Here is a 13,388-nt window from a genome sequence, read left to right on the forward strand (position 1 = left end):
GATTAATATGTCTTTCAGGCTCACATCCCATCATTACCCAGAGAATATTTCTTTTCAACTCTGAGTACTTCATGGCTTCGATAGCTATCCTGAATACATGTTGGAGTGTTATTTTCTAAAGAAAATAAATATATACCCATACACAGGCATCACACAAATATACATATGCTATACATAGTCATAGGGACGCGGTGGCTCAGTGGCTAAGATGCTGAGCTTGTCGATCAGAAAGGTCGACGGAGTGAGCTCCTATTACTTGTCCCAGCTTCTGCCAACCTAGCAGTTCGAAAGCATATAAAAATGCAAGTAGAAAAATAGGAACCACCTTTGGCGTTCCTTGCGCCTTCGGTGTTTAGTCATGCCGGCCACATGACCACAGAGACGTCTTCAGACAGCGCTGGCTCTTCGGCTTTGAAACAGAGATGAGCACTGCCCCCTAGAGTCAGGAATGACTAGCACATAGGTGCGAGGGGAACCTTTACCTTTACCTTATACATATTTTATCTCTCTCTCTCTCTCTCTCTCTCTCTCTCTCTCTCTCTCTCTCTCTATCTCTATCTCTATCTATCTATCTATCTATCTATCATCTATCTATCTATCTATCTATCTATCTATCTATCTATCTATCTATCTATCTATCTATCTATAGTAGATACTATATGATACAATGTACTATTACAGAATCTAGTTCTGCTTTGGATACCAAAAAGCCGCCTTCCCAGAAGGTAACAAAGAAAACCAGTCATAGAGAGTATGTCCTAGACTAGTGATGGTGAACCCTTTCGGCACCGAGTGCCCAAAGCGGAATGCATGTGCCTGCCTGTTTTTTGGGCATTTTGGGGCATTTTGGGGCCATTTTCAGGCCATTTTGGGGGTGTTTTCAGGCCTTTTTTCCATTGTGTTCAGGCCGTTGTACAGGATGTTTTTGGTCCACAAACGCCCAAAAAACAGCCAGAAAAAGGCTGTTTCAGGTCGTTTTCTGGCATTCCAGTGCCCGCGAAGACCTGCTGGGTGGCATGCATGTGTGCCAAAAATCAGAAGAGCAGCTGGAGACGATACGCATACCCACAGAGAGGGCTTTGTGTGCCACCTCTGGCATGGGTGCCATAGATTCGCCAACACTGACCTAAACAATCCTGCAGACCCTCAAGATCGCTGATATGCCATGTCCTGAATTAGAAGGAATTAGAAGGAAGTGTGCCCAGCCTTCCTGTCCGAACCAGTAATACTTCTAACAGCATTCTCTTAAGTTGGTAGCGTCAAGCCACAGCATAAAGTGTTACTTTCAAGTAAGATTTTTTTTAAAAGTAATAAAAATGCTACTTTGAAAATGAAAGGGCATGAGGTTGAAGCCAATTAAACCCACAGCTTTATAAGACTTATAATTTAACCCAAGCCGGATAAGGATTCTTAACACACAATTATTTTTAGATACAAGGTGAAATTTTAGACTCCCTTCAGCATCAGTGAGGCATATTAGAACGAGGTCTAAATCCCAAAATAAAATTTAAAACTGTTTACTTGCTCAAGCATGTGCATTCAGCCTCTGAATGAACTTGGAAGTTTAACCTCAATCAAAGTTGAAAGGCTTTTCAATAGACCCAACTTTTTTTTTTCAAAAGTCAGTTGGATTTGAAGATGTTTTGCTTCTCATCCAAGAAGCTTCTTCCATTCTGATTGAACGGTGGAGGATGGAAGGATTTATATTCTTGCAGACATCTGAGAGTCGTTGAGGCCACTTGGACCTCAGGGTCACCTGAATAGTGCAAATGGGTGTGGGTAGTCAGGTGACCCCAAAGGCACAGATAAACTTCCAACTGGCCTCAATGACTCTCAGAAAGAGTGCTAATGACCAGATGGCTGCAAGGAATATACCGTATTTTTCGGAGTATAAGTCGCACCTTTTTCCCTCAAAAAAGAGGCTGAAATTCTGGGTGCATCTTATACACTGAATACAGCATTTTTTGTCTCCCGAAACCCCGCCCCATTCACCAAAATGGCTGTGCAGAGCCTCTAGGAAGCTTTTAGAGAGCTCCTGGTGGCTGGGGAGGGCAGAAATGAGTGAAAATTGGCCTGGTTTCCCCTCAAACTTACCCCCCCCAGCCCCCAGGAGCCCTCTATAAGATTCCTAAAGGTTATCCATGCCCTTTTTTTTATTACAAAAAACGGGCCCATTTTTGCGAAAAATGGAGCATTTTTTGCTTGCACCCCACCCACCGGAGCACTCTGCAAGCCCCTAAAGGCTATTCATGCCTTGGGGGGGGGGAACAGGCCCGTTTTCATGAAAAACAGGCCATTTTTGGGAGGTTTGCTGAGTGCAAAAACTTTTTTAATTTGCCTCTTCAAAACCTTGTTGCGCCTTATACTCTGGTGCGTCTTATATTCTGAAAAATACAGCAAATCCTTCCATCCTCCTTCTGTCAGAACTGAAGAAGCTTCTTGGATGAGAAGCAAAATGACTTCAAGGAAAAGCAACATCCTGTTGCCTTTTGAAAAAGCACCTTTGGGACAACCATGACCTGGATGACTGAGAATCTCCACGGACGCTTGTCAAAGTCAAAGCAGAAAACATCCCTGTGCATTGATTAATAAGTTACTTGCTGACCTTTCCTTTTATGAAATAATATAGTTTCTCCTTTTCTTTCCAGGCTGTTCTCGCTGATCTTTCAACTCTGAAAGTTATGCCTCTTCTTCAGATTTTTCTCTTTGCCACTGGCTCTTCATAACCCTCCAAAGTGATGGAGCTGCTCTGCTAGACTTTCAACCGATGCTGATAATAATAATAAGCCATGCAACCATTTCACCCAAATTAACAATTTAACAATTATGGTTTTGCAAAGAATTGAATATGCAGCTCTTACGCTGGTAACCTTGCCAAAGGCTGTTGCGCACCACCTTTTCACGGCTGCTTGCTGTTGTATTTTAGTCAAGCTGCGATACCTGGAGGTAGTGCAAATCAAAAAGGGAATGTTTTTCTTGAATGCATGTAGTATTAAGTGCAGGATGAAAGGGGAAAATCGATTAACTCTAGATCTCAGTGCTGTCTTGGTGCCATAATAGATGGAAAGAAATCCCCCCACCCCCCAGTAAATTATAATCTGTCATCAAGTCAAAGAATGAAGTGGTATGGTATCCTAGAGGTGGAGCTCTCACAATCAAGAGGCTGTGAGTTCCTTCCTAGGTAGAGGCAGATATTTCTCTCTGTGGGCAAAATGAGACTATATCTGCTGAACAAAACTCCGCATTGGTGACAGGAAGGGCATCTGGCCATTAAAACACTCTGCAAGATCCATTCAGTTGCCCAGACTCCATCCCGCAAGGGATTATGGGGTCGTTAAAAGATGATGAATATTTCACCTTATAGTTTGTCAGTAATTCTTGAAGAAAAGCATTTACAATATTTAATTTTTCCAAATTGAATGATTCTGACAAAGGGTAGCAATGCTTCCCTCTAATGCCCTCTGGGTTATTTCTGGTGAACTGAGGAGTTGGTTTTAGTCAACTGGAGGCTCATAAATATTATAGAAAACTGCAAACGAGGTGACAAAGATCAAGCATCAAGAGGTTTAGTGGTCGTTTGGTTTCTTTTCCAAGCTTAAAAATCAGCAAAACTATTCAATTTTGGGGAAATGAAATTAGCACCAAAAAGACTTGGGGGAAATGCCTCATTACCAGGGGTGGGATTCAGCTGGTTCGGACCGGTTCGGATGAACCAGTAGCTCCAGCGATCAGCTGTGGAGTGCACCGGTTCGCTCCGACGATCAGGTGGGCTCGCCTTCCCTTGCGCTTTGCATACTATATCCTCTCAGCTGATTCACACGGCAGAGCGGATTGCCATGCCTCAGCTATATTACTCCCCAGAAGTAATGTGGAAGGGAAGTTTTTGTTAAAACTGTGCACGCGTGCAGAGCGCACGTCACCGAACCGGTTGTTGAGCCAGCAGGATCCTACCACTGCTCATTGCATATCTGCCGTTCCCAAAATGCAATTGACTAAATGCAATTTAGTCCTTGTCTCACACTTTCTCCCAACTCTGCCAGGAAAAGAGACGTGTGTCCAGGCACCTGCTTTCTCCAGGATGTGTTGAAGCCTGTCTTAAGCAGGAGCCAAAACAGTTGCCTGCAGCAAACTCCCCCCCGCCTGCCCCCAACCTCAGCAGGTCTTGAGAAGCTGAATGTGCTGCCTCGGCCAGTTTCCGCGGGCGTCTTGGTCCAAGATCCTGCGTATCAATTGGCCGTGTTTAAAGCTCATATTCCTGAGCGATGTGAGCTGTATCGCTCTTGGGGCAGATAGTCTTTCACTGGCGATGAGTCGTTTTCCCCCTTTTCTCCGGGGATTCCTGTAAGCCTCCCTAAAAGCCTAACCGATTGCTAGATTATTCTGATTTAACCACATACAGATGTCGGCCCAGATTGGATATCTAGGCTTTGCTCACGGTAAAAGATGTGTCATTGATTTGCATGTTACATTCAGCCAGTTTGTGTGTCCTTCGGTTCATCGAATGAAAACAGTTCGAAGGGCTTTAAAGATGGAAGGAGAATCCCCTTCCGCTCTCATTTGTGTCATACATAATATCCAAATCATTTAAAAAAAAATTTAAGTTAAATACTATTAAGATTAAATTGGATTTGATTACAGCTCTTCAATAGGACCATTGAAATACACTGTTTTTACAGGCTTGCAGGGACAGAGTGTGTAAATTAAATTGTATTTAATTCCAACTCTTGATAGGATCCCTAAAATACACTGCATGTGTGGAATTGCAGTGACAGTTTGTGTAGGTGATCCTGTTGTGTACAATACATTCTTGGAGATCTGATGTCAGAAAAGCTTTTTTAAAAAATGTTTTCAAATCCAAATGTCTATTACTTATTTATTCATTTGTTTATTTATTGGTTTCTCCAGGACATGAAAGATAGCGGGGGCTCTGGTCTTATGAGTAACTATTTTGTGAAAGCACGTTATCTCTAAAGATCAAATTGGAGAATTTAACAGGTTTTATTTATTGTATTGAAGGTGGCTTCTTTAAAGGAGTTACATTTGCAACTCACACCGCAGTTGAATTCTTCCCGTTATCTAAAATAAAAAAAATGTAAACATTCAACATGAATCTGTTGGCTATAAATCTGTTAAGGTCAGGTGGGGAAGATCAGGTCCACACATGAAGCTCCAATTAAACTGATTTACTTCTCCTCATGCCTATGCACAGAATCTTCCCTAATAAAGGTATGATTTGCTAGGGCGGGGCTCGGCAAACTGCAGCTCTGGAGCCGCATGTGGCTCTTTCATCCCTCTGCTGTGGCTCCCCATAGCCGGTCGGCTCTGCAATTGATAGGGCTTTCAGTTAGGACAGGTAGAAGAAAAAGGATGCTGCACTAGGAGGAGACTCTATGGTGGGGGAACCGGACTTCCAGTCGGCTCCAGAATTGAACAGGGGGCTTCCAGTTAGGACCTTTGTGGCTTTTTGAGTGTTTAAGGTTGCTGATCCCTATTCTAGGGTTTAGAGAAGGGTCAATGGAATTCAAGGAAGATCGGATTTAGTTCACTTGCAGCCATATAGGGATTCTAGGCTGATCCCTCTTTTAAACACCTGGGTTCTTCTTGCTCTTCTCCTACACTTAAATCATTTCCTATATTTACAATCCTTTCATGAACAATCTTATGGTTGAGAAACAAAACACCTTTCTTTTTATAAACTTTATATATTAAACTTTAATCCACAGAGTACATTCAAACAAAAATATCAGGTAGTCAAGAGAAGTCCTCTACCTGAACCGTTTCCTCATACTTTTCCATATTAATTATCATGGACTGCTCTAGGTAGAGGCCTTTGACAAAACAAAATAATTAAAGCTTGCTGTTCCCCCCAATCTGTCATTTAAGCCAGCCGCATCATTTCATTGTTCACTGGAGAGCTAGAACTCCTAGGATGTGCAGAGATATCTCTAGCCTTTTCCAATTTCCACACAAGATTTGGGGTAGTTGTGGATTTGGGAGACGACTGTAAATTTGCCAAGTATGGAGATCCCTACGCTAGAGCAGTGTTTCTCAAATAGTGGGGCGCGCCCCCCAGGGGGGGCGCGAGGCTCCATAAAGGGGGGCGCGAAGGCTCCCTTTCCATCTGGGTGCAAACGAGCCAGGAGCAACAGGCGGGGTCCCGCCACCACGTTCAACAGTTTGCTTTCAGTTTGTCTTTGTGGCCTCGCTCGCATCTCCTCTGGGCTAACTGGCGGCGGCGAAGGCGGCGGACTAGAGTTTCCCAACGAGGTTGCCTGTCCGACCAGCCCCCGCTGGCTCCTGGCTGAGGGAGGAGCTGCCGCTCCGCCTTCTCCGAGCGGGATCCGCGCCCTGCAACTGGCTGCGGCGGGCGAGGGGAAGCGGGAGCAAAAGCTTTTGCTATCAAATCCAGAAACCATATTTTTTAAGGGAAGTACGAGAATGAACTTCAATTTCATAATGATATCCCAAGGAACAGAAATAGCATTTTAAAAAGTCTTTTGAAAATCTCAAAGTTCCTTGTATCTGGTGGGTGTTATCCTTTATCTAAAAGGGTTCGAACTTTGAAAGATTTTTTTTCACTATTAAAGTTCATAACATGTCCTATTTATAGGAAACATTTGGACTGTATTTTTGTTTGATCCTGTTGATAGGACCCTACAAGGAAAGGATTATATCATATCATTGCAGTTGTAATTGGATTTGGAACAATAATTGTTATAGACAAATGATACTATTTATAGTCGCGCGGGGGAAATGTTTTCTTCTTCCTAGGGGGGGCATGACAGAAAATAATTGAGAAGCACTGCGCTAGAGGGACCAGATCTATGAAAGTGAGGATTGTGGTATGTTTAATATCTATGCAGAGGAGACCAACTACAGTTTGTCTACAATACTATACCCTTATCTACAATACTATAAAAAGGACTGTAGCAATAGAAGAATCTTGTAGTCACAAGCTGTATCTTAAAGTCATAATTAGAAGCCGCCTTCAGGTCCCTAGATATCAACACCACCTCCTGGGAAACCTGGCACAAGATCGATCGACATGCCCCACGGTGATCCACCAAGGCTGCCAGACATCTGAGGACGGAAGAACAACCACAGCACAAGAGAAGCGAGCACTCCGCAAAGCCAGAGCTGCAAACACTGCAACTATGGTGCCCACACATGTCTGCCCGACATGTAGCAGAACATTTTGTGCCCGTATAGGCCTTAACAGCCACCTGTGGACACACCCTGGACAGCCGACAACCTGTTAGATGTCAAGGTCCTCTTCGAAAAATGATGGACGAACATAAGGAGGAAAAAGACTAACAATAATGGAAAGATGATAACTCAGGAAGTTATTGAAACAGATGTAGAGAGGGTTGAAAATGGAATGTGGTGAACCCACAAAGAAATGGGAGACTGCAAACACTTTTTCAAAGTAATTTGACACTCTACGTGGATGAGGAAAGGAAGTGATGGATTTTGTTTGAAGGAAAGGACTGTAGTCCGAAGAAGGAGAAACTTTCCGACAGTGAGAACAATCAACCCGCGGAACAGATGTTCCCTTCAGAAGTTGTGGGAGCTTTGTCACTGGAAGCTTTCAAGAAGAGACTGGACTGCCATCTGTCGGAAATGGTGTAGGGTCTCCTGCTTGAGCAGGGCTTTGGACAAGATGACCTAAAAGGTTCCTTCCAAATCTGTTATTTTGAAGTCTTGCTGGCTGTGTGAACATGCTGTGCTCATTTCTGGATGTTTGCCATTGTTCATTCAATTAATTTGTCCACTGGGGGCTGTTGTTCCTAGGAAAAGAGTTTGAGAAACAATCCCTCTAATCACTTGGCTATGCTTCCCGGCAGTTTTGTTTTAAGCTTTCTCTTGCAACTGGTGTGTAATATTTGACCAAATTATTCGTGTAGATTGAAATTCTGTAGTGCGTGCTTGGCGTGGAATGGAGCTCACCCAGTCCAGATTCCTGGATGCTCATATAATGTTCTCTTCCTTACCAGATGGGAGACAGTGGAACGCCCACTCAAAAGTTTTCTGTTTCGTGAATCACCCCTTTTTTCCTCTGAATTACTTCAGGCAACCAAAACCAAACCAGAAGACACCCTCAAACAACATTCAAAACGGAAAGGCAAATGCCTGTGAAAACAATACAATATGGTAGATAGGTAGATAAGGTAAAAGTTCCCTCAAACGTGTATGCTAGCCGTTCCTGACTCTATGGGGTGGTGCTCATCTCCCTTTCAAAGCCGAAGAGCCAGCACTGTCTGAAGATGTCTCTGTGGTCATGTGACTGGCATGACTAAATGGCAGAAGGTGCATGGAACACTGTTACCTTCCCACTAAAGGTGGTTCCTATTTTTCTTCTTGCATTTTTACATGCTTTTGAACTGCTAGGTTGGCAGAAGTTGGGACAAGTAACAGGAGCTCACTCCGTTACATGGCGCTAGGGATTCAAACTGTTAAACTGCCGACCTTTCTGATCAACAAGCTCAGCATCTTAGCCCCTGAGCCACCACATCCCTCGGTGTCGAGGTAGTACAGGCCCAACATGTCCAAACTTGGCAACTTTTAAAATAAAATTTCACTGAACATAAAATAATCCTGCAGGATTAGGAAGATTCTAAAATAGTGACCCCTCTTTGGATTTTTCTGAAGTTTTGTTGTGTCTGTGTGTATGTGTGAGTATATATGTATGTATGTATATATATATGTTGTATTTGTGCTGATAAATATTTGGGCATACCAGAGGTTGTAACACAAATACATATACATACATACATACATACATACATACATACATACATACATACATACATGTTGTATTTGTGCTGATAAATAAATAAAGGGAGACTAGTATAGATCTATTTCAAGCTATTTAGCTCTCATCAGCTAGCCATACCCTTACTGGGATTCGAACCAGGTGTGTATTACATATTAGGCAGTTGTATTAGCCACTAAGCCACAGGCTCTCCTCCTTATCAGCTGAGCCAGGGATATAGGTATGTATTTGTGTTACATACTATATAAAAAGGCAACATTAAAAATAAAAATATGGTTTTCTGCCTGGATGGTCTTTTGTAATGAGCCGAAGGACAGATAGGGGGAGTAGTGAGCTCCCTCCCATATTTGGGCATACCAGGGGTTGTAACACAAATACATACACATACACACATACACACACTGCTGCTGTCTAAGATTTAGAGGTCTACATTTTTTAAAATCGAATTTTATTTTAAGTCTGGAAGCTGTTGCATAGCTTTGTTAAGCAAGAAACAACATTTCATGTCAGTTGTTAATAACTTCCTAACTTTATTGATATCTTGATAGGAATTAGGTTGGGTCAATTGTTTGATTTTGGGACCAGTGGTAGTCATGAAAGGATCTGTTGCTCAAGATATTAATGTGTGACTCTGGAGATTAGGTCACTGTTGTCCCCAAAGGTGCTTTTCCAAAACCACCTTTTCTTGTGGGTTTTTTTTCCCTTGAAAATGTTTCACTTCTCATCCAAGAAGCTTCTTCCGTTCTGAAGAACCGAAGAAGTTTCTTGGATGAGAAATGAAACATTTTTAAGGGGGGGGGGAGTGAGGGGAAACCCCAAGAAAGTGCAGTTGCCCTTTGGAAAACCACCGCTGTCATTAAAGTATGAGTTTTCAATTTGAATTGCAACATCAGAATGGGTCAGGGTTATCTGAGTTAATGGAGCTCAGAATCAATTGGATAGTCAATTGATAAGTTTTGAATTATCTCTGCTTCCTTTTATCAGAACTCCTTTATTTTTTTTTCTTCCCCCAGTATAATTTTACTCAACAAGATGCCCAGGTTTTAAGACTCTCCATTGAAATTTTGTCTTGCATTCCTAACCAATAAATGCATGACAAGAAGACAGCTGTTACGCACTTATATTCTGATTTATTTATGACCAGCCACCCAGTGAGAATTTTGGGTTTCTTTACTCTGAACAACATGGAATCCTAGCTAGGCCCAGGCTAGAGGGTCACACTAGTTTCACCCTGCTATATTATGGGATGGTGTCTTGGTAACACCTCGCTTGGTACCCCTTCCCTAAATCCAGTGTATGAGAGAGAGGGGTCTCACAACCCTGTGTTTTTTTAATTAATAACTAGCTGGTAACCTGGTGTTTCCCTGGTATTTATTTATCATAACCCTCTTTCCATGAATGTCGCTAAAATTTCTAATGTTAGATTTTCCCCCTTACCAGAGGGAGCCCCCTTGTGGAGTACTGTGAAGTTGTTACCATGGCAACTCCACAGTGCTGTACATTGGAAGCCATTTTAAGGCAGTACAGTAGAAGCTATTTTAAGGCACAACAGGCTTTTAACAGAATATCTCCCCGAGAGGTGTTAGAGATGTCTTACCCCCACAGTATTTGTTTCCAGAGAGTAAGTAATCTGTGTACGTTTGGTTGAAATTGCTTGAGGTGTTCCAGAGTTATGCTGGAACACACACAGACACAGACACACACACACAGAGCCATTTTTATATATATAGAAGAAGGTTGTGAAGAGAAAAGAAATGGAAAACATGAACTAATTGGGAACAATATGGAAAATAAATCTTGTTATTCTTTTTCATACCAGGTGTTCAAATGGTTAAATATTAGGCATGAAGGCTGTACCGATAGTCTGCAATGTTTATGTGAAACATTTTCTTGTACCCTAGGACTATCATTAAGTGTTGTACCTTATGATTTGTGACGAATGTATCTTCTATGTACACTGAGAGCATATGCACCAAAGACAAATTTCTTGTCTGTCCAATCACACTTGGCCAATAAAGTATTCTATTCTATTCCATTCCATTCCATTCCATTCTATTCTATTCTACTCTACTCTACTCTACTCTATTCTGTGCTCTGTCCGGATTGTGAGGTGGATTTTCAGGAGTCCTTACGGATTCTTACTACCTTGTTTTATTTTAACTGTCTTTTTATGTTCACTACATTCTGAGGTGGTTCTTATGTTTATTTTTGCCCATCCTGTAAGGTTGGGATCTGCCGACAAAGACCTCATGCTGTCTTCCTCTTGCATATGATTGGTTTGGTCCTGTTCACGAACTTGAATTGAGAGCGAATGTTTAGGATAGACCTTACCTCACAGTTTGTTGATATTTTCGAAGGGCTGGATATCTCCTGTGTTCTCGTCGATTGAACTTTGTTTTTTGTTATTCCTGCTCTCCTTTTATCCTTTTGGTATTTTCCTAGCCTCAGTGAGACCATCTCAAATATTCAGAGACATTCCTCTTTCATGTACTCATCCATAAAAATGCCTTTGAGACTCAGTCCTTAGCAGTAATGGAACTTTGTGCATGGGTTCGATATGGGAGTCCTCAACTCACAACCACAATTGAGCCCAAAACTTTTGTGGTTAAAGTGAGACGTTTGTTAAGTGAGCTTTGCCCCATTTTACAACTCTTCTTCCCACAGTTGTTATGTGAGTCACTCAGTGGTGGGTTGCAGGTGGTATGCCCCGATATGGGTGTACTGCCCAGAGCACTGGGTAACATTCCGGTACAGTGCTCCGGAGGGCCCACCTGCCCACCCTTACCTGTCCTTTAAGCCTTTGGTGCTTCCGCGCACGCACATGGTGCATACTGCACCTGCGTGATGCTCCGCCGAGCAGCTGGAGTGTCATGGAGACTTGTGGAAGCATCGCAGGCAAGTAAGACGCATGCGTGCACCACACATGTGGGTGACGCCGGGCCCGTTCCAACCGTACTGGTTGGAACAGGATCTGGAACCCACCACTGCAGTCACTGCAGTGGATGAGTCAGTAACCTGGTTGTTTGGGGAACCTGGCTTCCAGATTGACTTTGCTTGCCAGAAAGTCACAAAATGGGATCATGTCATCTCGGGACAATGCAACTGTCATAAATATGAACCGGTTGCCAAGCACCTGAATTTTGATCATGTGACATGGGGATCAGGGGTGGGAGTCTCCTGGTTCAGACCAGTTCGGGGGAACTGGTAGCTCCAATGATCAGAGTGAACCAGTTCGCTCTGAAGATGAAGCGGGCATGCCCACCCACCCTCCATCTTGATTGCTCTTCTCTGCACTTTTTCTAGAGTCTCAACATCTTTTTTATAGTGTGGTGACAAAAACTGGATGCAGTATTCTTGTTTATTATTATTATTTATTAAATTTGTTAGCCGCTCCCTCTCCACAAAGGGACTCGGGGCGGCGTACAATAAATAAAAACACATATTATAAAATTACACATTGTACGGAGGAGGTATAAAAACACAATGCAGTCATTATAATAACATAGAAATATTAAAATAAGTTAAAATTAAATACCCCAATGGAGATTACAAGTTTAAAAATTGCCAGGAGGAGTAAAATGGAACTATGGTTGAGCCAGGCCTGCTAGTTGAAAAAGGTGGGTCTTGAGTTTTGAACGGAAGGAGCGGAGGTCGGTGGTAATCCTAATATCCGGGGGGAGGTCATTCCAGAGGGCTGGGCCCATCACAGAGAAGGCCCTACTCCTGGGCGCCGCCCTTTGGCACTGCTTAGTGGACGGCACCCGGAGAAGTCCCTCTCTGTGAGAGCGAATTGGTCGTAGGGATGTATGGGGCAGGATGCGATCCCGCAGGTAGCTAGGTCCTGTGCCATGGAGCACTTTGAAGATGGTAATCAACACCTTGAAACGCACCCGATAGACCACAGGGAGCCAGTGCAGCTCGCGCAGGAGAGGTGTTATATGGGAGTATCTCGTACTCCCCATAATCACCGCACGGCCGCGTTCTGGACCAGCTGCAGTCTTCGAGTGCATCTCAAGGGAAGCCCCATGTAGAGAGCATTACAGTAGTCTAGGCGGGACGTCACCAGCGCGTGAGTGACTGTGCGAAGGGCATCCCGGTCCAATAGGGGGCGCAATTGGCGCACCAGGCGAACCTGGTGGAACGCCCCCCTCGCCACGGCTGCCACATGGTCATCCATGGACAGCCGGGCATCCAGGAGGACGCCCAAATTGCGCGCCCATTCCATGGGGGCCAGTTGTTCGCCCCCAATGGCCAGTATTGGAATTAGCTGGTTGAACCGGGGGGCCGGAAGCCACAGCCACTCCGTCTTGGAGGGGTTGAGTTTGAGTCGGTTGCCACCCATTGTGTCTTGTGTCCAGTTGTGTATTAACCATTAAGCAGACTAAGCACGTGCTTAGGGCACCAGGCACAAGGGATCACCACAAAGTTGAGACAGGAAAAAAACAACAATGAAGATTTGTACAGCATGTACAAAGGCATGGGGCACCAAGATTTATCAGTGCTTAGAGCACCAGTGAGCCTTAACACTGCTTGTGTCCAGTGGTGGGTTTCATTTTTTTTTACTACCGGTTTTGTGGGCATGGCTTGGTCGGTGTGGCAGGGAAAGGATACTGAA

At 43.6% G+C, this 13,388-nt stretch overlaps 1 protein-coding gene across 5 annotated transcripts in view; it reads left to right on the plus strand.

The window, feature by feature from the left end:
* TBC1D19 (TBC1 domain family member 19) overlaps positions 1-4,859 on the plus strand; it is a 90,687-nt gene extending 85,828 nt beyond the window's left edge. For 4 of the 5 annotated variants that reach the window (XM_081958912.1, XM_081958915.1, XM_081958914.1 and 1 more), the window contains 2 exons: positions 2,649-3,181; positions 4,041-4,859. In XM_081958912.1, the coding sequence (XP_081815038.1) occupies positions 2,649-2,726 (78 nt within the window). In that variant the 3' untranslated portion in view covers positions 2,727-3,181; positions 4,041-4,859. The remainder of the gene's footprint in view (positions 1-2,648; positions 3,182-4,040) is intronic. The other variant, XM_081958913.1, reaches the window with a different exon arrangement.
* The last annotated feature ends 8,529 nt before the right edge of the window (positions 4,860-13,388 follow it).

This window comes from Natrix helvetica, assembly GCF_964273705.1.
Source record: "Natrix helvetica genome assembly, chromosome: 7".
In the NCBI taxonomy this organism is placed as follows: domain Eukaryota; kingdom Metazoa; phylum Chordata; class Lepidosauria; order Squamata; family Natricidae; genus Natrix; species Natrix helvetica.